This window comes from Colobus angolensis, unplaced genomic scaffold (genome assembly GCF_000951035.1).
Source record: "Colobus angolensis palliatus isolate OR3802 unplaced genomic scaffold, Cang.pa_1.0 Scaffold188, whole genome shotgun sequence".
In the NCBI taxonomy this organism is placed as follows: Eukaryota; Metazoa; Chordata; class Mammalia; order Primates; family Cercopithecidae; genus Colobus; species Colobus angolensis.
Genome location: NW_012115021.1, coordinates 1,683,446 through 1,709,116, shown reverse-complemented (window position 1 = coordinate 1,709,116; position 25,671 = coordinate 1,683,446). Strand labels below are relative to the sequence as shown.

Below are 25,671 nucleotides of genomic sequence, written 5' to 3'. Positions count from 1 at the left end.
AGGCTGAGGCAGGGAGAATTGCTTGAACCTGGGAGGCAGAGGTTGCAGTCAGTGAGCCAAGATCGTACCGCTGCATTCTAGCCTGGGTGACAGACAGAGAGACTTCATCTCAAAAAAGAAAAAAGAAAAAAGCAGCAATGGACAAGTTTTCTGATAGACCATGACCAACTTAAGGGGAAAAGAAACTACTTCATTTATCCTAACATAACCCTGAAAATCTAGCCCACTGCCTGGTTCTTTCTTTTATTTCTGGAGACAGAGTCTCCCTGTGTCACCCAGGATGGAGTGCAGTGGTATGATATAGGCTCACTGCAACCTCCGCCTCCTGGGTTCAAGCGATTCTCGTGCCTCAGCCTCCGTAGTAGCTGGGACTACAGGCACACGCCACCACACCTGGCTAATTTTTTGTATTTTTAGTACAGAGGGGGTTTCTCCATGTTGGCCAGGCTGGTCTTGAACTCCTGGCCCCAAGTGATCCATCCGCCTTGGCCTCCCAAAGTGCTGGAATTACAGGCGTGAGCCACTGTGCCTGGCTGACTGCCTGGCTCTTAATAAATATACTTAAGACTCTTCCTGTAATAGCAGACTCTTAATAACTGTCGGTTGAGTGAATGAATGAAGATTTCTAACTGAGGTTTCAACATCTGTATTCAGATAACTATTATTTTATTGAAGAGTTTGATTCATTTGATTATTTCAATGAGCACTTACTGAGCTCTTGTTCTCTGCCAGACAGAATCCACCCAGCAGCCCACTGAGACAGCGTTATTGTTATTCCAATAATTATTAACCCAATTATCAGAGTCATTATTACTCCAATTTTACAGTTCATTTATTCAATCAGAAAACTGAGGGCACAGAGAGGTAAAACAATTTGCCTGAAGTCACACAGCTTGTGGATGGAGGAACTGATTCAAACTAGATGGTCTGGCTCCAGATCCCAGGAACTCCCCTCCTGTGCCCTATCTCTTGAATTCAGGGATTTTTGTGGATAAAACACTGGTGCTTGATTTCATTATCAAAATGCTATTTTGCATTGTCACTTTAACACCTGTGTTCCCTCTTCTGCACCCTTGTCCAAACCCATCTTTAAACTCCTAGACTGCGAAGGCCTCAAGGTCAAAGGCTGTTTTCTCCATAGACAGTCAATGAATATTTGTGGGTTGAACAAACTGCATCAACCAACCAGAAATAGACTGCTTATATGACATTTGGAAAGTATCCAACTTTCCAACATCTAAAAGGTCTGTTGCTTTTTTTTTTTTTTTTTTTTTTTTTAAGAGCGAGGGGCTTTTGCTCTGTCGCCAGGCTGGAGTGCAGTGCTGTGATCATGGCTCACTGCAGCCTTGACCTCATGGGCTCAAGTGATCTTCCCACCTCGGCCTCCAAGTAACTGGGACTACAGGCGCCCTACAGGCCTGGCTCAGGGGTCTGTCATTTTGTAAATGGCAGGACAACAAATGACATCAATGTTGTAGTGATTTTCAGAATGTGAGACCAGAAGACAGCGACTACTCACCTCCAGGCACCTGCTCCATAAATATCTTAATGTAGCCGTTCTCTGAAACAGAGCCCAGGTACTGAACGATATTGCGGTGCTTAAGGTACTTGTGCAGGGCTATCTCCTCGTGCAGTGGCTGGGAATACCTATTGGGAAAACAGAGCCAGGGTCACCTGCCAAATCCCAGGGACTCTAGACCCACATCTCACCTCAACAGGACCTGCCCCACTGCTGCCCATCCCTTCTTTCTGGAAACTTGCTCTCCTCTGGCTTCCATGAGATGACTCAACTTCCCATCTGTACAATAGAGGATAAGCCTACAGCCATGCAGGGCTGCCAGGAGCCAAGGCATGTCCATTTCCTTAAGCACTTAGTGGAATAGCTGGTATGTGGTGAGTATTCAATGAATGACTGCTATTGTTATTACTGTTATTGTTAGGGCCTGAACCTACCAACCCTTCCTTACCTCTCTCAACAGCCCCTCTTCCTCTGCCTCCCATGAAGAGTGGTCATCCTCTGCCTCCCACGAAGGGTGGTGCTCTGGAAGGTTCTGTCCTCAGCTGCCCTCTTGTCTTATTCTACAGAGTCACCCCAGACCACAACAGCAGCCACCTAATGGGCCACCCAGCCCTGGCCTCTGGCCTTTTTAATCCATTCCCCACCTTTAGCCATTATACTACCTCTTCTTAAAACATACACTTTACCGCACCCCTTCCCCACATAAATTCCACATAAAGACCAGGCTATTTAATGTTATACACAAGGACTTTCAAAGATCAGTTCAGGCTAAGGCTTTAAAAAAATTTTTTTGGCCTCATTTCAAGAGCATTTCACTGTCCTGTATCCTATGTTCAAGTCATATCAGACAATCTGTTGTTCTCTGAATATACTTTGTGTTTTAACAGCTCTGTTTTTCCATCAGCATAGGCCTCCTTTTCCACTAAACAAATTCTTACTCATCCCTCAAAGTCCAGCTCAAAGTTTATCTATTTTTTCAAACTTGCCACAACTCACTAAGGAGAGTAATTCATTCCTCTTCTGTGTTGTAAAAACACTCTGTGTACTCCTCTGTCACGGCACTTGGCACTTTCACTCACAGGCAAAGCATCTGCATTTCCCACCAAACCAGCACCATCCTGGGAAAAGGACACTATCCTAGTCACCTTTCAGTCCCCAGTGCCAGCCCAGAGTCTGACACAGAGAAGGTACCAATCATTGTAAGTTCAGCCTATAAATTTAGGGAGTTGAACAAAACAGTCTCTAAAAGGTCTCTTCTGGCTCTTATAATCCCAGCAACTACTGATCAGCAACAAAAAGCTAGAACAGCTATTGCTACCAAATGAAGGAGATGGGACATGCCAGCATTTTCCCCGAATATGTACAACTGCAACACCTTATCCATCATGAGAAAAGAGACTGGAGGCTGGATGAGGAACTCAAGAGACTCGGATCCTAGTCTGGTTTCTAAACATCCTTGGGAAAGTCATTTAATCTTCCTCAGTCTTGATTTTCTTATTGGTGAAATGAAGAAATGGAAATAGTTCATTTCAGGTCCTGTCTCATAATTCACGTATCATAACATGCTATCCCACTGAAAATCAACAAATAGATGAATGGATGAATGAAACGTCTTAGAGCTGGCAGAAATCCCTTGCAACTCATCCCCAATATATCAGCAATCACCCAGATAAAAGGGTATTTACACATATTCATCAGCACTCGGCACTGAAGGCAACCCTACAGCTGTGGTCTGGCACCCCTGTGGACCCTGGGATGATTAATTCCAACTGTGTATGTAGCTTCTCTACAGAAACACTTGGCAGTCAACACTGCAATGCTCATTTTGCATTCTGTGGGGGTATACATTTAAAAAGAAACTTTTCTGTAATCCCAGCACTTTGGGAGGCCGAGACGGGCGAATCACGAGGTCAGGAGATCGAGACCATCCTGGCTAACACGGTGAAACCCCGTCTCTACTAAAAAATACAAAAAAACTAGCCGGGCGAGGTGGCGGGCGCCTGTAGTCCCAGCTACTCGGGAGGCTGAGGCAGGAGAATGGCGGGAACCCGGGAGGTGGAGCTTGCAGTGAGCTGAGATCCGGCCACTGCACTCCAGCCTGAGTGACAGAGTAAGACCCTGTCTCAAAAAGACGGAGTCTCGCTCTGTCGCCCAGGCTGGAGTGCAGTGGCACAATCTCGGCTCACTGCAGCCTCTGCCTCCCGGGTTCAAGCGATTCTCGTGCCTCAGCCTCCCGAGTAGCTGGGACTACAAGCATGCGCCACCATGCCCACCCACCTAAGTTTTGTATTTTTAATAGAGATGGGGTTTCACCATGTTCCTCAGGCTGGTCTCGAACTCTTGACCTCAAGTGATCTACCCGCCTCAGCCTCCCAAAGTGCTGGGATTACAGGCTTGAGACACAATGCCCGGCTAGAAACAAACATTTCTTCAAACTAAAAAAAGTCAAAGAAATGAATAAGCAGTACTAATGGTAGAAAGGGTAGGATGTTAAAAAAAATTCTGTACTGCAAAAATCTGATTTTTTTTTTAACTACATGTAATTTTCCGCAATGATGCATCTGAACAAATCATAGCCATTTTCAACTGCTACAATGTGAATTTAAAATAACCCGGTCACATTTAAAAATTACATGTGCACTCAAAAATTAGACAGGCATGGTGACATGTGTCTGTAGTCCCAGCTCCTCAGGCACCTGAGGTGGGAAGATCGCTTGAGCCCAGGAGGCGGAGATTGCAGTGAGCCGAGATCTGCCACTGCACTCCTGCCTGAGTGACAGAGTGAGACTTCATCTCAAAAATGTATATATACTTGCAAACAACTACGCAAAAAACGTAAAACTTTAGACCTAGCTGACAGGTGGAAAAACAACAAACGTTTTCTTTTAAAATATGATCCTCTGCAATCCACATGCCTCTGAAGTGAAGTTCCTCCATTTTCTCAATCTGTGATACACAAAACAAAAGCAGATCACGCCGGGCGCGGTGGCTCACGCCTGTAACCCCAGCACTTTGATAGGCCAAGGTGGGCAGATCACTTGAGGTCAGGAGTTTGAGACCAACCTGACCAACATGATGAAATCCCGTCTCTAATACAAAAAAAAAAAAAAAAATCAGCCGGGTGTGGTGTAATCCCAGCTATAGGTTGAGCCACGAGAATCGCTTGAACCTGGGAGGCGGAGGTTGCAGTGAGCCGAGATCATGCCACTGCACTCCAGCCTGGGCAAGAGAGTGAGACTCTGTTTCAAAAAAAAAAAAGGCAGATCATCCCTATTACAAGAGAATGACAGGTTTTGTGACAACATAATGCTTTCGTCCTTAACTCCTCCACACCACCAGCAGTGGGTATGGGATCTGGGGTGTGGAGATGGCACCCGAAATGTGGAAGGCCCGCCTGGACTTGCCTGCTATCTCTCTCCGGGATTTCTTTGATGGCTATTCGCACTTGATTGCTCAGATCTCGGCCAGCATACACAATCCCATACGTGCCTTTCCCCAAGACAACTCTCTCACCATTTGCATCATGGTCATACTCATACTGAAGAAGGAAAAACAAAAGGACAAAAAAGCATACAACTTGTAGCGGAGAAGCCCTCTAAGGGCCCCAGAGTTGTCTAGCAACCAAAAAAATATAAATAACATTATTTGAGTGCCAGGCAAGTCACAGTCTTAGCTTAGGCCCTTTTCATTAAATGACTTGAAAGGGGTAGAATTCCCCATTGTTCACGTGTTGATAGTATGACTTTATGAACTGGAATCCAAGAAAATTAAAAATATGGTTCACACATAACTGGCTCACCTTTTGGAAATTCCTCCCCATTTGGAAATTCCTCCCCATTTTAATGCTGCAATTTAAAACTACTTCTAAGCATGCTGAATACCCCGACTAGGTGTCTTCCTGCATAATCCCTTATCAACTTGTCAGGAAACAAATATCTTTCAATAGCTCAGAAAGGAAGTGAAGGTCAATATAATTAACATTATCTTAATACAGAAAGTAAATATGCTGGGGCTTCCCCACTCTTTCACGCACATGGATCTAGTAGTAAACACCTCGTACAAAAACTTGATTTACAATTAGCATTACTATTTTGTTCCCCCATCTTCCCATCAAAAGCTGTCACATACAGATGCATTCGATTCTTCTCGATGAATACAACAAATGTGACTGTAGGCTGAGCAACACTCATTTAAAGCAGAGAGGCAGCAATCAATTCTTTCTGTTATTAGGCATGATCCACTGTGTCTACTTACAGAAGTGCAACTTATACACAGAATAGCTGGGCGGTATGTGGGTGTCCTTTCCCATCTACTTCTAGGGATGCTCATGACAATTAAGATTACTAAAGGGCTGGCCGGACACGGTGGCTCACGCCTGTAATCCTAACACTCTGGGAGGCCAAGGCAGGAGGATCACCTGAGGTCAGGAGTTCGAGACCAGCCTGGCCACCCTGGCGAAACCCCATCTCTACTAAAAATACAAAAATTAGGCCAGGTGTGGTGGTTCATGCCTGTAATCCCAGCACTTTGGGAGGCGGAGGTGAGTAGATCATCTGAGGTCAGGAGTTCGAGGCCAGCCCAGCCAACATGGTGAAACCCCGTTTCTACTAAAAATACAAAAAGTTGGCCAGGCATGGTGGCACGTGCCTGTGGTCCCAGCTACTCAGGAGGTTGAGGCAGGAAAATTGCTTGAACCTGGGAGGTGGAGGTTGCAGTGAGCCAAGATCACGCCACTGTACTCCAGCCTGGGCAATAGAACAAGACTCTATCTCTAAATAACTAAATAAAACACAAAAATTAGCCAGGCATGGTAGCACATGCCTGTAGTCCCAGCTACATGGGAGGCCGAGGTAGGAGAATCGCTTGAACCCAGGAGGCGGAGGTTGCAGTAAGGCAAGATCGCGCCACTACACTCCACTCCAGCCTGGGCGACAGAGTGAGACTCTGTCTTCAAAAAAAAGATTACTAAAGGATCTCCATCAGTGTCTGATGTAACTAGCAATCCCTGCTCCATAGAAGACTTTTACCTCACACCTCCCTCTGTTTCCCATACCTGCTGCCCTCAAAGCACCACTGCTCCGTTCATTTCTACAACAAACTCTGGTCCTGACCTCAGAATTCTAGAAGTTAACTCAATCATTAAAATGAATCCTTTTGATATTTTCTGAAAGAAACCTTAAGAAATTCCTTTCCGTCTAACCTGAGAGTACAGAAAATCTCATTAAACTGTAATCACTGGAAGAACCTGAGTGGCAAATCTGAGTAAGTGTGCAAGATTTAAACACATGTGCAATGATTTAGTAACTGCGGACTGTATCTGTGCTGTCCAAAAGAGCTTATGATGAGCCTACTTTTAAAAATGATTTTAAAGTTGTATTTAATATACTACATGCACATAGCTATAACTGAAGTCATTTTAAGCATAAATAAAAAAGTCTGCTTCCAGCTGGCCAACTAATTCTCTTGTAGTCTCAAAAGCATGACTAATTAGCTTAGAGAAAACTTTCATAGGTTGTTCACAAAAGGAAATTTTAGTCTAGTCCATGGCCATATTTTTCTTAAGCATTCTGAGAGAATCCCAAAGTAATGAGATTCTTCTACAGAGACACATTAAACATGATCTCTGGGAGCCATGCAGTGATGACTGGCAGGTTCATAAAACATACTCAACAGAGGACTTTTACAGAAAGATGGGACATTTTCTTGAAGCATCAAACACACAATCAATAATGTTTTCCATATTCTAGGTCGTCCATGACTCACCTCCAAGGTGTCTCCGTCGGTCTCTCCCTCCAGCTCCACTGTACTGCCTGCTGTATTGGTTATCATCTCTTTGACCAAAGAGAAAAATCTAGAACAGCAAATGTCACAAATACGTTGCCAATTCAGAATTGCTCTCGTTCCTTGTTTTGAACTTAGCTTTATTAAACTGTACTTAAATATAAACCAAACTTTTACAAGTCATGGAACAATCGATCCCGTCCTTGATTTGACATGGTACTTTAGTGGTTATCAAATCTAGGGCAACTACCAATGTGATACCTGAATCCCCTGTATACAGTATCTCCACCAACTGGTTGGCCAACTGATGCTTGAGTACCTCCAGCAACAGAGAACTCATTACCTCCCAAAGACAGCTCATTCTTGGAAGATCTTAATGAGAAATGTTTCCCTTGTATTGAACCAAAGACTTCTTTTATGTGGGTTCCATCCATAGTTTGCTTACAATTAACCACTTTTCTACATAACACCCCATTAGAAATGCACATAATTTTACCATGTCCCTGTAAGTCTTTCCTTTCTGTTCCATCACTGTTTTCCCCAGGACTTGCAAGTTACTCCACTAGCAGGTAATTCTTCAGATGACGTCCCTGTGCTATTATTTATTTATTTTTTTTAAAGACAGGATCTCACTCTGTCACCCAGGCTGGAGTACAGTGATGTGATCATGGCTCACTGCAGCCTCAGCCTCCTGAGCTCAAGCAATCCACCCACCTCAGCCTCTCAAGCAGCTGAGACTACAGGCACCCATCACCAAGCCTGGCTAATTTTTGTATTTTTTGTACACGGGGTCTCATTATGTTGTCTAGGTTGGTCTCGAACTCCTGGACTCAAATGGTCCTCCCACCTCAGCCTCCCAACGAGTTGGGAGGCATGAGCCACCATACCCAGCCTCCTGTATTATTCTTGAAGTCTAGCCTCAAGACCAGTGTCCAGAGGGGAGCTAATCAATGCTAAAGATAGTGGGAGCATCACCTCTCAAAGTATAGACAATCTAGTTCTCAGTAAGATATAGGGTGTTGTATAAGAAGAATGGTGAGGAGGAAACGCGTAAGGTGGCCACATCATTCTGTTGACACAGAATAAGCTTAATGTTGACCCATAAATCTTTCTCACAAATTCTGCTGGGCCACATGGGCCACTTCCTAGACTTGTGTAATTGTTTATTTGGATACAAGTCATCTTGACTCATTAGAACATTTTTACTTACAATTCTATCTTAAGATGTCAAGGAGGAATACTGTACATTTCAGGATAATTTCTATAAACCATTAAAATGCTCTTTTTTCTAACTAACCCATCTCACCTTCTCTTCTTCTAATCTTTGAAAGCGGGGAAACCCAATAGTCAGGCTTCTTAAGAGATATATGGTATGCACTCACAGAAGAACTAAGATTTAAAAGACGGTATCAGCTGGGTGTGGCGGCTCACGCCTGTAATCTCAGCACCTTGGGAGACTGAAGTGGGAAGATCTCTTGAGCCCAGGAGTTTGAGACCAACTTGGGCAATGTGGCCAAAACCCTGTTTCTACAATTTTTTTTTTTTAAATTAGCCAGGCGTGGTGGCACACACCTGTAGTCCCAGCTACTCAGGAGGCTGAGATAGGAAGATTGCTTGAGCCCAGGAGGCAGAGGTTGCAGTGAGCCAAGACTGCGCCACGGCACTCCAGCTGGGCAACAGAGCAAGACTCTGTCTCAACAGAATAAAATAAAAGATGATATCAACTGTTCCTTTTTTTTTTTTGAGACGGAGTCTCACCCTGTCGCCCAGGCTGGAGTGCAGTGGCCGGATCTCAGCTCACTGCAAGCTCCGCCTCCCGGGTTTATGCCATTCTCCTGCCTCAGCCTCCCAAGTAGCTGGGACTACAGGCGCCCACCACCTCGCCCGTCTAGTTTTTTGTATTTTTCAGTAGAGACGGGGTTTCACCATGTTAGCCGGGATGGTCTCGATCTCCTGACCTCGTGATCTGCCTGTCTCGGCCTCCCAAAGTGCTGGGATTACAGGCTCGAGCCACCGTGCCCGGCCGATATCAACTGTTCTTAAGAATACGGAACAACTATGACTCTCATACATTGCTAGTGGGAGTGTAAATTGACACGACCACTTTGGAAAACTCTTGGCAGTATCAGCAACCAAAGCTGAAGATAAACCTACCATATAATCCAGTAATCCACTCCTAGGCATATACTCCATAGAAATCAACACATACGTTCATCAAAAGGCATATATAAGAACGTTCATAGTCATTTTCTTCATAATAGCCCCCAAACAGAAACAATCCAAGTCTTCATTAATAGAAGAACAGATAAATTGGAACACAATGGAATGCTACACAGAGAAATAATGAACTGATACAAACTTCACAGTTGGATCTCATTTTGTTTTTTGTTTTTGAGATGGGGTATCACTCTGTCACCCAGCCTGGAGTGCGGTGATGTGATCATGGTTCACTGCAGTCTCGACCTCACAGGCTCAAGCAATCCTCCCACCTCATCCTCCTAACTAGCTGGGACTAGAGGCGCACACCACCACGCCCAGCTAATTTTTAAATTTTTTGTAGAGATGAGGGTCTCTCTATGTTGCCCAGGCTGGTCTTGAACTCCTGGGATCAAGCGATCCTCCTGCCTTGGCCTCCCAAAGTGCTGGAATTACAGGTGTGGGCCACCGTGCCCAGCTATGAATATTATTTTAAGGGAAAGAGGTGAGAAACAAGGGTACAAACTACATGATTCTGTTTATTTGTAGGTCAAGAACAGGTGAAACTAACCGTTGGTGGTAAAAATCAAAGTAGTTAACACTGGAGGGAGTTTAATGACTGTGAAGGGGCACAAAGCAACTTCTGGGGTGCTGATCTGGCAGGCAGATACAAGAATGCAGATACATATTAAAATTTATCAAGCTGTACACTTCAGTGCACATTACAAACTTTACTTGTTTGTATGTTATACATCAATAAAAAAATTAAAATGTATTGCAGAAAAGGCACTGAGTACTGAATGAGGGTCAAAAGAGCACATTCTGTAGTAGCAAAAGGATGTTCTGCTTAATATTAGGTTTTTAATGGCAAAAACTGCAATTACTTTTACACCAATTTATATCTGGCAGCATTTTTTCTACTGTAAATTGAAGGTTATGACCCAATGATTCCCTAGTCTGCTATTTATTCTATTGTTTTGTTTTGTTTTGTTTTTTTTGACAGGGTCTTCCTCTGTCGCCCATGGTGGAGTGCAGTGGCTTGATCACTGCTCACCGCAGCCTCAACCTCCCAGGCTCAGGTGATCCTCCCACTTCTGCCTCCTGAGTAGCTGGGATTACAGGTGTATGTCACCATGCTGAGCTAATTTTTTTTTTTTTTTTTTTTGGTACTTTTTGCAGAGATGGGGTTTCACCATGTTGCCCAGGCTCGTCTCGAACTGCCCACTCAAGCAATCCTCCTTCCTCAGCCTCCCAAAGTACTAGGATTACAGGCATCAGCCACCACACCCAGCCTAGCCTAATCTTTAAATATGTTGTGACAATGATTGTCTGAGACACAATGAATTAAGATTTTCTCAAATTATATGATACAAATAAACTATGAATAAAGGGAACTTCCTCAATCTGATAACGGTTATCTACAAAAAATCTGCTGCTAACATCATACTTAACGATGAAAGACTAACTTCTTTCTTCTTAAAAATAGGAACAAAATAAAGATGTCCACTCTCACTACTTCTATTCCACATTGTGATGGAGAGTCTAGCTAGGATAATTAGGCAAGGAAAATAAAGGCATCTAGGTTGGAAAGGAAAAACTAAAACTGTATCTGCAGATGACATGATATTATATACAGAAAACCCTAAGGAGTTCAATAAAGCCTGTTAGAACTAATACATGAGTTCAGCAAGGTTGTAAGTTATAAAATCAACATTTACAAATCAAGTGTATTTCTATACATTATCAGTGAACAGTCCAAAAGTGAAATTAAAAAAACTCCAGTATCAAAATAATAAAATCCTTAGGTATGCATTTAATAAAAGAAGTACAAAATTTGTACACTGAACCTACAAAAATATTGTTGAAAGAAATTCAAGAAAACCTAAGTAAATACAAATCCATCCTGTGTTCATGGATTGGAAGCCAGGATGGTTAATATGGCAACACTTTCCAAATTGATCTAGATAGCCAATGTATTTCCTGTCAAAGTCCTAGCTGCCATTTTTTCTACAGAAATTGATAAGCTGATCCTAATATTCACATGGAAATGCAAGCATCCACAATAACCAAAACAATCTTGAAAAACAAGAACGAAGTTGGAGGGCTCACATTTCCTGATTTTACAACTTACTACAAAGCTACAGTAATACAGAAAGCATGGCACTTGCATTACGAACAGACATACAAAACAATGGAATGGAATTGAGAGTCCAGAAATAAACTACATTTGTGGTCAACTGATTTCCTAGAAGAGTACCAAGACCATTAAATCAGGGAAAGAATAGTCCATTCAACAAATGGTGCTGGGACAACCACATATCCACGTGTTAAAGAATAAAGTTGGAACCCCTACCTTACACCATGTCCAAAAATGAATTCAAAATGGGTCAAAAACCGAAACATGAAAGCTAAAACTATAAAACTCTTGGAAGAAAACATAAAAACCACAGGACACCTCAGGTTAGACAAAGCTTCTAAGACAGGAGCCAAAAGCACAAATGACAAAAGAAATAAATAGGTGAGTAGTACTTTGCCCAAATTAAAAACTTTTGTGCTGCAAGTAATATCATCAAGAGAGTGAAAAGACAACTTACAGGATGGGAAAAGCATTTGCAAATCACATCTGATGAGGAACTTGCATGGAGAAAAAAAAATATATTTTATATATATGTATATAACACTCTTAAAATCAATAATAAAAGGATAAATAACCCAATTATAAGTGGGCAAAGTTTGGAGATAGCTGGCAAACACCACTTTCACCAGATGAGCCAAGTTAACATCACCAATAATGACACACAGATATTGCGTCCCTTGTTATGAGGCACTGAGAAGGACACATCATTTCTGTGATATTCCTGCCAAATACATAACATGAGTGTACTCGTGAGGAAACGATAAACAAATCCAAGTCAAAGGACTACCCAGAATAAACTGTCTGTACTCTTGGAAAGTATTAAGTCAAAAAAGACAAAGAAAAACTGATGATGAACTCTTCCAGGTGAAAGGAGACTATGTGGACATGACAACTAAATGCAACATATGATCCTGGATTGGAACGTGGACCAAAGAAAAACCTTTTGTTTTGCTATAAAAGACATAATTGGGACACTAAGTAATATTTGGATAAATGTTGTAGATTACAGTACTATATATCTTAATTTCCTCATTAGATAACTGTCCTGTAATTACGTAAGTGAGTATCCTTGCTTTTACAAAATACACTCAAGTATTTACAGGTAATGGAGCATTATGTCTACAACTTACTTTTAAACAGTTCAGAAAGAATAACCATATGCACAGAGAGAAAATGTAAAACCAATGTGGTAAAGGGTTAATCCTGAGAAATTCTGTGTAAAACATACATGGAAATTCTTTGCATTGTTTTTTGAAACTTTCCTATGGCTCTAAATATTTTCAAAAATAAAAAGTTTAAGTTTTTTAATTGGGCAAAGAATTTGAATAGACATTTCTCCAGAGGTATATAAATGGTCAATAAGCACATGAAATGATGCTCAGTATCATTAGTCATCAGGAAAATGCAAATCAAAACCACAATGAGATTCCACCTCACATCCACTAGGATTATGATACTCAAAAGACAGATAATAACAAGTGTTGGCAAGGACATGGAAAAATTGGAAGCTGCATACATTGCTAATGGGAATATAAAATGAGGAAATGGTCTGGCAGTACCTCAAAAGGTTAAATGTAGAGTTACCATAAGACTCAGTAATTTGACTCTAAGAGAAATAAAAACATGTCCTCACAAATACTTGCACATGATGCTCAGGGAAGTGTAATTCATAATTGTCAAAAAGTACAAACAACCCAAATGCCTATTGGCTGACAGATAAACGGTGGTACAGCCATACAAAAGAATATTATTCAGCCACAAAAAGAAATGAAGTACTGATACGTGTCACACATGGATAAACCTTAAAGAATATTACGCTAAGTGAAGGAAGCCAGTCACAAAAGACCACATACTGTATGATTCCATTTATATGAAACGGCCAGAATAGACAGAGCCATAGAGCCATAGACAGAGCCATAGAGACACAGAGATTAATGGTTGCTTAGGGCTGGGGCCAAGATGGGGCGAGGTTGAGGGAATGGATACTCTATGGATACTCTATGGATACTGGGTTTCTTGTGGGGTTAATGAAAATATTCTAAAACTAGATTATGGTGTTGATTGGAAAACTATGACTATACTAAAAAACGCTGAATGTTAAGTTATTTAGTTTTTTAAATGGAGTTTCGCTCTTGTTCCCCAGGCTGGGGTGCAATGGCACAATCTCGGCTCACTGCAACCTCTGCTTCCCGGGTTCAAGTGATTCTCTGCCTCAGCCTCTCAAGTAGCTGGGATTACAGGCATGAGCCACCACACCCGGCTAATTTTGTATTTTTAGTAGAGACAGGGTTTCACCATGTTGGTCAGGCTGGTCTCCAACTCCTAACCTCAGGTGATCCACCCTCCTCAGCCTCCCAAAGTGCTGAGATTACAGGCGTGAGCCACTGCGCCTGTCCAAGTTGTATATTTTAAATGGCTGAATTGCCTGCTATGTGAATTACAGAAAATTTTAGAGCTTTTTTGAGATGTAAGTTAACATTTCAAGAAAGACAGTAATAGCAAGTAAATATCTTTCAGAACAAAGGCCCTTTAAAAATGATTCGCCATAATTAGATTGCAAATACCTGAATCAGCTGTAACTCACCTACTGCACTGCTCTTCGGTGGAAAAGTAGATTTGAAAGTCATCAGAATTATCATGGACATAAAGAAAACAACACCGTTCATCAAACTTTGATAGACTGTAAAATTTCAAAGCATAATGTTTATACATAAGTTATGATACCCATTCTAAATCTGCGAGACAATCTTTTCTATTTTATCAATTTCTGAAAGATTCATTAATGTTTTAACAAACACCCCCCAAGTCTGCCTTTTATTTCTCTATGAAATTTAAATACCAGAGACATTTATCTTGCTTATATTTGAGTTTGTATTTATCAATTGACCTTAGTATAAACTTACTCTTAACATAATTCAGTGCTAAGCAAAGCATATGGGCAACAGAAAAGGGAGTAAAATACGGTTCTCTGTCCTCAAGGGGCTTATAATCTCATGAAAAAGAAAGTCAAGGTATTTGTGAAATAATTTATTGTGGTATTAAGGGAATTTCTAGATTCAGAAAATATCAGGACACAGTATTTGTGACCACACAAGGAAAATGGAAATAAACATGGCATTGTAGCTCAAGAAAGGCCTTTAAATGTTTGTTATCTGGTCCATCTCTACCCAGTGTCTGTGCCTGACTCTACAGCTCATCCAACAAGCAATATTCAGCTTGCCTGGACATAGCCAGTGACAGGAAATCTGCAGTAGATTGTATGTTAGAGAGTTCTTCATCCACACTGGGCCAAAGCCTCTGCAGTGGCCTTCATGCCAGGAGGTATTATGGAGAGGAAGACTATATTCTCTTCTATAATTGTCCCTTCAAAAACTGAAGCCACTTTATCTCATTCTTTCTAAGTTATCTCTTCCTGAGATCCAAACTGTCCTAGACCATTCTTTATGTTATAGATTGCATGACAAATACTGGGTTGGAACACCAAGAGTACAGGGGAGATTCAAGAAGAATTAGAACTAGATTATAAGTGAGCAGGTTTTGAAAATCAATCTGTAAAGCAACTACCACAGTTAGTTGGAGAGCCTCTGGAATGCTCCAAGTATACTCTTCAGGTCACATCAGTCCCGGGGAGGGGTGGGGCGAGGCTGATAGCCCTCAGGCCCTTTGTAAATCCCCACTGATGGCTGAAATGGCACCTAGAGGTATCTCTATGAGGAGGCACAAACAGAAGGTCCTTGACTACTTCCTCTAACACAAATTACTAAGTAATACATTTTGGAAAATCTTTGCCAGGCACAGGGGCTCACGCCTGTAATCCTGGCATTTTGGGAGGCTGAGGCGGGTGGATCACTTGAGGTCAGGAGTTCGAGACCAGCCTGACTAACATGGCAAAACCCTGACTCTACAAAAAAAATACAAAAATCAGCCAGGCATCGTGCCACACGCCTGTAGTCCCAGCTACTCTGGAGGCTGAGGCAGGAGAATCGCTTGAACCCGGGAGGCAGAGGTTGCAGTGAGCCGAGATCATGCCACTGTACTCCAGCCTGGGTGACAGAGCAAGACTCTGCCTCAAAAAAAAAAAAAAAAAAAAAAAATCATCTACTAGCAGATTTTCTGTCACTAGCTATGTCCAGGCAAGTTGAATATTGCTTGTTGGATGAGCTGTAGAGTCAGGTACAGACGAGGACAGAGACCATATTTTATTCCCTTTTCTGCTGCTTTGTGTATGCTTTGCTTAGTGTATTTCAAATTGCCTTGTATTTCCTGGGCAGTATCACCCCAATGCACTACTTTGTACTTAAATTATTTCCCTCCTTTTAAGTGATATTGACGATATTCTAATTTCAATACTGATGTTTCCAGGACAGGATCACACTGTGTCTGGAAATAACTGGGGATTCATTCAGTGGCTAAGGTAGCCTCAGAATCAGAGAAAGGAACGTTCTAGTCCAAGCCCTTTATTTGAAGAAAATAGTGAAGAAAGTGAGACTTAGAGCAGCTGAGTGACTTTTCTAACATCACACAGCAAAGAGAGATTAGAACTCACATCTATTTCAGAGCCAGTCTCACCCTCGAATGAACTGCCAGGATGACAAGTGCAGCTGAGATGTTTAGCCCTGCTCGGGTGAGGCCACACAGCTCAGGCCCAAATGGTCACCACTCCTGATCCAAAATGCCAAGAACTACGCCTCTCCCCAGAAGACACCACCTCATGCCCTCCCTGGAAAAAAATCTCCTGGCTCCATTACTCTGTCCACAAGATCCCAACCCATGTGTCACCACTAGTCATCTCCTGGCTTCAGTTCTCAGAGTCACTGAGCACTTGAACATCTTTGGCTCAAAAAAGATACACCTTCTCTTCCTACAGATCACTTCTTTTAAAAAAAAAAAAAAAAAGATACAAGTGAGTTCAGTCGGCTGAGTATGAGCAAAGCTACTCTATTATAACAATCCAAGAAGTTCTTAACAGGAGTACACTAGTATTAATAACTAGCTCAGGCAGGACAACAAAACAGAAGAGAGTACATTTTGGATTCCATTAAAAATAACAACATTCCATATTATGAGTAAGTGGAAACATTAAAGTGCATAAAACATTATCATCATTTGCATTAAAACAGTAACTCCATTTTCTCCTATGTTCTTACCTTATTCCCTTTATGGAAGAGGCTGTAAAATTCCATTCGTGCATTTGCTTCTGCAAGTTATCAAAGACAGAAGTCAATAGTTTGAGTTTTTTTAAGCAAAAGATTTGTTTTGGTTTCATTCTATGGTCAATCATTTCTGCTATTTTACCTGCAGTAGTGATTTTTCTTTATAGGTTAGAGCAATAAACCTTGTATAACTTGGAACACCACAAACATTTTCTTATGTATTATAAAAATTTGTTTGTATCTCTAATCCAGTTTAAATGATGTAAATTTGAAATAATCTAAGTTTCAGATAGAAATAATAAGCATAGAATAAACACACAGTGAGAGGCTTTTCCTCTTCTGCCAACATAGTAGGCAAACTCTAAAACAAGCATGAGAACAGCCCACCTATGTTGAATGACTTGCGAAAATACTGGGAGAGGCAAGACTGTGGCAGATACCTTTCAGCACTCATCAGTCTTCCTCTTCTCCCTGCACAGAAAGCTGAACTACATTTCCCAGCCTCCCTTGCAGCTAGAGAGATATACAGTGGAGTTTTGACCAATAGGATGTGAGCAGGAATGCTCTGCATCGCCTGCAGGCATGACTCATAAACTCCACAGCAACCCTCTATTTCCTCTTTCCCCATACAGTGCAAGATGGAATGCCCCCCAACTGCCACCCTCTGCAACCTGGATATGATATGAGGCATAGATAAACTTTTATCATGTTAAGATATTGAGATTTAGAGGCTGTTTGTTTTAGAAGCTAGCCTACCATGACTAATAGAAAAACTAACTGGGATTTCAGGCAGCACCAAGTTGCACTTACAAACAAAAACTAACTTGGTCCTCTCCCTTCACTACCATTACACTTTGCACAAAGCTAAGCCTGAGAAGGAACATCTGAAACTCCAGTTTTGGAAAATCCATAGGCAACAACATCAATACATCGCCAATTGCAGAAAATAATTTTAAGTAGGAAAATCCATTTGGGCCAGGTGTGGTGGCTTACACCTGTAATTCCAGCACTCCGGGAGGCCAAGGTGCTGGGTAGGGGGGAGTGGTCACTTGAGGTCAGGAGTTTGAGACCAGTCTGGCCAACATGGTGAAACCCCGTCTCTACTAAAAATACAAAAATGAGCTGGGCATGGTGGCACACGCCTGTAGTCCCAGATACTCAGGTGGCTGAGGTGGGAGAATCAGTTGAACCCAGGAGGTGGAGGTTGCAGTGAGCCAAAATCACTCCACTGCACTCCAGCCTAGGCTGGAGTGGACAGAGTGAGATCCTGTCTCCAAAAAAAAAAAAAAAAGAAAAAAAAAATCCATTTGGTTGGCCTGAGGAATGTCACAAGTGACCAACTAAGCCACCCAGAGAAAAAAAGTATGAGAACCACGTGACTGAGCACAGCAATGACAACGGGAACAGACTGGGAAGATGGTTCCCGAAGGGAGAAATTTTAGTTATACGTGTTGATCAAGCACTTACCATGTATGTGCTAGGCAAAGTACTAATACTGAAGACACAGCAGAGAACCACAAAATTCCTGCCCTCATGGGCCTTACATGTGAGTGAAGAGAGATGGACAATAGATTAAATAGTAAAATCATAGCATGGAGGGCGGTGGAAAGTGTTATGAAGACAGACAAAACAGGGAAGGGCATTCAGATAGGGCAGGGGGTCACGTTATTCAACAGGCTGTTCAGGGTAGGCGTCGCTGATGACTTCTGAACAGAAAGCTAAAGCAGGGGAAGGAGGAAGCCATGCGGATGCCTGGGGGAAGACTTTCAGGCAGAGGGAACAGCAAGTGCAAAGGCCCTGAGGCAGGGGTGTGCCTGGCACATTCAGGGACCAACAAACAGGCAAATATGGCTACAGTGGAGTGAGCGGGATGGGAGTGGAAGAAGAGGTTGGAGAGCTCATGGGCAAATCATGCAGGACCTCTAGGCCACTCTCGGGACATCAGCTTTGACTCTGCGTGAGACAGGAAGCCACTAGAGGCTTCTCATAAGAGGGTATGAGAATACGAAAGTCAGCAAATCACATCCAACTGCATAGAAAGGCTAAGTGTATTTCAGAGGAGACATGAGTCCAAAGTCATGCAGAGAGGATAGTGATAGACAGCAGGAGTCTGCCTTTGGATTCAGACACAGAAATGGGAGCCAGGGCAGACTCGAGAGAGTCTTGTCTGACCCACAGCCACCTGCAGGAGACTGCACATATACAGAAAGCTTAGCCACATGAGTTTCCAAAGTCTTTCCCGATGGCAGGTCTATCCCAGGATGGCTTTAGATAACTTGATTTGGGAGGAACATTTACTAGTTAAGTAAACACCACATTTTATGTCATAATCAACAGGCATTTGTTCAGGAGTGGGTAACTATTCTGTAGCTCCTACAGCTACAAACATATAGAAGTCATGTATGGGCATTCTTAGGATGTTCTTCTGTGCATGATACAGGCAGTTGGTAGCCTAGAGACACTCCGTGCAAGGAATGAAGGGGCGGTTAAAGATGGCTTTGCAAAAGCTAGGACTTGGATAATCGGAAGAAGGAAATCCCAAAAGGAACAAGGATGGAAATAAAAGGATAGACAGGAGCTCCAGCAGGGACAGTTCAGGGGCTGGTAAGAAGACAGCCTGACTGGCACTGAGGGCTGGAGAGAAAGAGGAAGGGAAGGGGCAGGATTGTATACGGAGGGACTTGAACACTTAGTAAAAGAGTCTGAGTTTTATCTGGAAAGCCACAGGATCCAGTAATGGTTGAGATTCATCAAGAAAGCCAGTCTAAGTGCTTCTAAAAATATATTACTATTTTATTTTTCTAGAGACAGGGTCTCACTGTTGCCCAGGCTTGAGAGCAGTGGTACAATCATAGCTCATTGTGGCCTCGGCCTCCCAGGTTCAAGCGATCCTCCCACTTCAGCCTCCCAAGCAGTTGGGAGATGTGCACCACTATGACTGGCTAGTTTTTTAAATTTACTTTTTGTAGAGACGGGGTTTGGCTGTGTCACCCAGGCTGGTCTTGAACTCCTGGGCTCAAGCAATCCACCTGCCTTGGCCTCCCAAAGTGTTGAGACTATAGGTGTGAACCAACACACCAGCCTGTATCCTCTACCCACTTCCCTATGGTTTAACTATATAAAAAAACTAACAAACCTGTATTTAATGTTTTTATACACACACACACACACACACACTCCTCCCCCCCACACCTCACCACATGCCCACACACACACATATGCATACGCACACACACAATGGAAAAACCTGCTTTCTCTCATCTGTGATCATACTCTCTCATATATTCTCAAAATTCAGAAGTTAAACACGGGTGCCTATTCCTTCAAATACTACCATCTAGACCTTCCTATTTGAAAATTTAATCTTTGATTAAATTGCTTGTGAGTTTTCCTCCTTACCACTTCTGTGGGTGAGACATGCCATAAAGAAACTGTTCTCTCCTCGGCTTCATTGTTTATGGAAACGTAAGAAGGCTGGTACACTTTGGTTGGCTCTATCACCAGAACCTGAAACAAGAAGAGATGCCTGTTAACGTACACGGGTAGGAAACACAGCACACCACAGCGCACCCTGCCCAGCGAGGAGGCGGGGAGGTCCGTACTCAATAAATCCTCACTGAGGGCCAGGCACAGTGGCTCAAGCCTGTAATCCTAGCACTTTGGGAGGCTGAGGTCGGAGGATCACTTGAGCCCAGGAGTTCAAGGGCAACATATTGAAATGTCATCTCTTTGGAGGTGGGGGGGAAGATGCAAGGAGATAAAAAAGGAGGTGATGGCCCATCAGTAAGGTGTTATTTTGTTAAGAGAGAGGAGGAGCGGGGAGAGAGGGAGAAGAGGGTGAGGAGGAGGAGAGTGGGGAGAAAGGGTGGGGAGAAAGGGAGCTAGAAGGAGGAGAGGGGAGAAAGGAGAGAGGGGGAAGAAAGAGAAAAGGGGGAAAAGGAGAGAAGAAGGCAGCAAAAGGAAGAAAGTGGGGAGAGAAGGAGGAGGGCACTTTGGGAGGCCAAGGTGGGTGGATCACCTGAGGTCAGGAGTTCGAGACCAGCCTGGCCAACATGGTGAAGCCCATCTCTACTAAAAATACAAAAATTAGATGAGTGTGGTGGTGTGCACCGGTAATCCCAGCTGCTCAGGGGGCTGAGGCAGGAGAATCGCTTGAACCCAGGAGGTGAAGGTTGCAGTGAGCCGACATCACACCACTGCACGAGACTCCATCTCAAAAAACAAGACTCCATCTCAAAAAACAAAAACAACAACAACAACAAAAAAAAAAAAAAAAAAAAAAAGAGGAGGGGAAGAGAAAGAGGAGGGGCGAGATGGGGAGGGAGAGAGGGAATAAATCTCCAAAACAAAGCACCATGTTTAAGATCACTAAACCTGGTTAGAGATTACGCTGTTATCTGCTCCGTTTTTTTTTTTTTGTACCTTTCAGTAGGTTTGAAATATTTCATAACTAAAAAAAGATTTTAAAATATATTATTAACCAGCAACAAAATAATTATCAATCATTTCAAACAACCTTTTATTAGATGCTTAATGAAATTCTTGGAAATGAGCTGTTCACAAACTCTCAAAGCATAAATATGGAACACAATTATCTGAAGTTCAATTTCCAGGACATTCACATATTTCACTCATGACTCTAAGATGGTCATAACATTAAAACAAAAACTCAATGAAAAGCTAAAAGCAATTTTGCCTTTTTGATACGTTTTAAATATTAATTAGTGGCCTTACAGGCAATCCAAAGCTTAACAGGAAACCATGCTGAATTCCAAGTTTCCACTCGTGGTGCTACATTATTTTAGAGGAAAGTTTGTCCACTCTGGCACTAGTGACATTTTGGGCTGGATAATTCTTTATTGGAGAGGGCTGTCCTTTGCATTATGGGATGTTCAACAGCATCCCTGGTCTCTATCCACCAGATGCCAGTAGCGTCACCTTCTCCCCAAGTCATGACCACCAAAAATGTCTCTGGACATTGCCAGAGGTACCTTAGGGGGACAAAGTTGCTTCCAATTGAGAATGACTACTACAGAGGATATGGCCAACGATCTATCAGTGAGCTGATCTATCACTTACTGATTTCACATAAGATTGATGTTTATCCCAACATTTAAAATTACTCTACGGTTTTCTTCAGTTCAGAGTATTCAATAGTTAAATAGCACTAATCCCTAGTTTTTTTCCTAATCTTAAAAAAAAAAAAATGGATTTAGCATATCTTACCGGAAATCTGAGTCCATTAGTGACTTCATTTGTTGCCTCAAAAATTATATCTAACCAGAAGTTCAGCCGCTCTTGCCTGGGTGAGTGTTCAATAATGGGTTTCTTGAAGCGCCGAATTAGTAACAAGTTCTGAACTAATGATCGCAGGTACCTGGAAAAATCACAAACAGCAATATATTGGATTCCTAAAGAAATTGAATTCAATTCAAGTCCCTTCAAAAGAAGCTTTCCAAAAGCTTTTATTCACTGAAATTCATATTATGCCATGAGTGCTTCATAAATGACTGCTCAGTAGCCACAAAACTAATTAAGAAAACCCAAGCAGTAGGCAAAGTCCATCCAACAAAATAACACAACGTGGCTTTTTACCAACATTGGGCTAAACCTCAATTTTAGTACCTATTGTCTAAAATGGGAGATTGGAAAGCATGTGATAACTGTTTTAAATAACAAGGGCAGGCACAGCTGACTCTTGAACAACACAACTATGAACTGTGGAGGTCCACTTACACAGATTTTTTTTCCCCAATAAATACATTGGAAAATGTTCTGGAGATGTGCGACAATTTGGAAAACTTTGCAGATGAAGTGTGCAGCCTAGAAATATCAAAAAATTTAGAAAAAGCTAGGTATGCCATGAATGCATAAAATATATGTAGACATTAGTCTATCATTTACTACCCAAAATATATACAAATCTCTTATAAAAAGTTAAAATGTACCAAAACTTACACACACACTTACAGACTGTATATAGCACCATTCCCAGTCAAGAAAAATATAAACAAATGTAAAGATGCGGTATTAAATCAAGACTGCATAAAATTAACTGTAGTGCATGCTGCACCACTGTAAGAATTTTGTAGCCACCTCCTGTTGCTATTGTGGTGAGCTCAGGTTGTAAGTATCTGCTTAAAACTCCACCATGTGGCCAGGCGCGGTGGCTTACACCTGTAATCCCAGCACTCTGGGAGGCCTAGGCGAGCAGATCACCTGAGGTCAGGAGTTCAAGACCAGCCAGGCCAACACGGCGAAATCCCGTCTCTACTAAAAATATAAAAATTAGCTGGATGCAGTGGCAGGCGTCTATAGGTCTATAGTCCCAGCTACTCAGGAGGCTAAGGCAGGAGGATTGCTTGAAACTGAAAGACAGAGGTTACAGTGAGCCGAGATCGCGCCACTGCACTCCAGCTTGGGCGAGAGAGCGAGACTCTGTCTCGAAAACAAACAACAACTACAAAAGAACTCCACCACGTGAGACTGATCATTTTTGCATGAGCAGTTCATCTCTCCAGTAAATTGCAGATCATAGTAAAAAGTGATCACTCATGGTTCTCGCGCATTCTTCATTGTTTTTAGTGCTATACCATAAACCTTGAGTAACACCATGGGACCCATACAGAGTGCCACTAGTGATACTGGAAACGTTCCCAAGAAGCAGAGAGAAGTCATGACATTACCAGAAAAAGTTGAATTGCTTGATATGTACTGCAGATTGAGTTCTGCAGTTACAGCTGCTGCCATTTCAAGACAAATGAATCCAGCCTAAAAATCGTTGCAAAAATAGAAAAGGAAATTCATGAAGCCGTCACTGCAGCTATGTCAGCGGTTGCAAAAATCCTGCACTTTTTGCAAAATATAAAATACAAAATATTGTTTATGTTATTGGTAAGGCTTCCAGTCAACAGCAGGCTATTAGTAGTTAAGTTTTTGGTCAATTTTCAACTGAGCCCCTAACCCCCACATTGTTCAATGGTCAGCTGTAGTTCAAAGTTCAAAGCAATTACAAAATGACAAAATTTCAAACTCATTTTCTTTTTAATTAAGCATGTTATTTTGAGGTAATTTTACATTTACATGAAGTGCTAAGAAACAATACAGAGAGAACCCATATATCTTTGACTAGGTTTACTCCAATGGTAAGCATCCTACAAAAACTATAGTACAATACCACAACCAGGATGTTGTCACTGATACAAGGCAAGACAGAGAAATTTCCATCCCCACAGGGACCCTTCGTGTTGCCTTCCCACCATCAGGCCTACTTCCCTCCCATCCCACCCACTCCCTTACTCCTGGCAATCACTAGTCAAACTCACTGTCTTTTATTTTTTAAAAAATTAGAATCTGACTAGGTAGATTTTGATGTTATGACATCTTTTTTTTTTTTTTTTTGAGATGGAGTCTCGCTCTGTCGCCCAGGCTGGAGTGCAGTGGCTGGATCTCAGCTCACTGTAAGCTCTGCCTCCTGGGTTCATGCCATTCTCCTGCCTCAACCTCCCGAGTAGCTGGTACTTCAGGCGCCCTCCACCACGCCCGGCTAGTTTTTTGTATTTTTAGTAGACGGGGTTTCACCGTGTTAGCCAGGTTGGTCTCAATCTCCTGATCTCGCCCGCCTCGGCCTCCCAAAGTGCTGGGATAACAGGCAAGAGCCACTGCGCCCGGCCAATATTCTTTTCTGTATAGCAATTTTAGCATCTATGTACCTGTGTTCTTCATTCCTTTTATGGTTTTTGGGTTTCTATCTTTTTTAAGATTGTCCACCTTATCGTAAAATATTTCAAATGTTTTTCTAAATTTTCTTCTAACTTTATGCATTTTGAAAAGAATTTTGTTTCAGTGTTTTTTTCTTGACTGTCAGAGAAGAAATCTATGGCCATTTATAGAAAAATTCGAAATGGAAAAATCAGAAAGAAGGAAAAATCACTGTCACTTAATATAATCCATGGGAAAGCAAGCATTTTCTTAAAAAAAGTTATTATTATTTATTTATTTTTTTGACAGAGTCTTGCTCTGTCAACCAGACTGGAGTGCAGTGGCAGGATCTCGGCTCACTGCAACCTCTGTCCCCCAGGGTCAAGCCATCCTCCCATCTTAGCCTCCTAAGTAGCTGGGACCAGAGGTGCACGTTACCATGCCCCGCTAATTTTTGTATTTATAGCATTGTTTCTCCTTCAACAGTTGATGAAATTTGGGTAGTTTTCACTTTTAGTTGTTAGGAATAATGCTACTAAGAATGGTCCTGTCCAAATATTTGTGTGGATGTGTGTTTTCAGTTTTCTTTGGTCTATATCTAGTAATGCAATTGCTGTTTAAGTTTCTGAGGAATCACCAAACTTTCTGAAAATGGCTGCACCATTTTACAGATGCAGATTGCAGGAGGGTTCTAATTTCTCTGCATTCTTGCTAACACTTGTAATTGTTCATTTTTTAAAACACAAGTCATCCTAGTGTGTCTGAAGTGGCATTTCATTATAGTTTGCGTTTTCCTAGTGACTGATGATGTTGACTTTCTTTTTATATGCTTATTGGCTGTTTGTGTATCTTTTCTGAAGAAATACGTAGTCAAGTCCTTTGCCTGTGTTTAGATTGGATTGTCTTTCCATTGTTAAGTTTGAGATCTTTACATATATTGTGCATCAAGCCCCTTATCAGATAGATGATTTGCAGATATTTTGTGCCATTTGATGGGTTGACTTTTCACTTTTCTGATGAGTCCTTTGGAGCACAGGTTTTTTATAAACTTTGATGGTTCAATTGACCTTTTTATTTATTTATTTTTTTATTTTTCTTTATTTTTTTAAATTATACTTTAAGTTCTAGAGTACATGTGCATAACGTGCAGGTTTGTTACATATGTATACTTGTGCCATGTTGCT

The 25,671-nt window shown here is 41.9% G+C and overlaps 1 protein-coding gene across 1 annotated transcript in view; it reads right to left on the bottom strand.

The window, feature by feature from the left end:
- MAP3K15 (mitogen-activated protein kinase kinase kinase 15) overlaps positions 1-25,671 on the bottom strand; it is a 131,074-nt gene that overhangs the window by 32,997 nt on the left and 72,406 nt on the right. The window contains exons 10-16 of the mRNA XM_011940266.1: positions 22,013-22,163; positions 20,186-20,293; positions 16,781-16,830; positions 14,218-14,313; positions 7,283-7,370; positions 4,924-5,057; positions 1,520-1,647 (exon numbers count right to left, since the gene is read on the bottom strand). Coding sequence (XP_011795656.1) covers positions 1,520-1,647; positions 4,924-5,057; positions 7,283-7,370; positions 14,218-14,313; positions 16,781-16,830; positions 20,186-20,293; positions 22,013-22,163 — 755 coding nt within the window. The remainder of the gene's footprint in view (positions 1-1,519; positions 1,648-4,923; positions 5,058-7,282; positions 7,371-14,217; positions 14,314-16,780; positions 16,831-20,185; positions 20,294-22,012; positions 22,164-25,671) is intronic.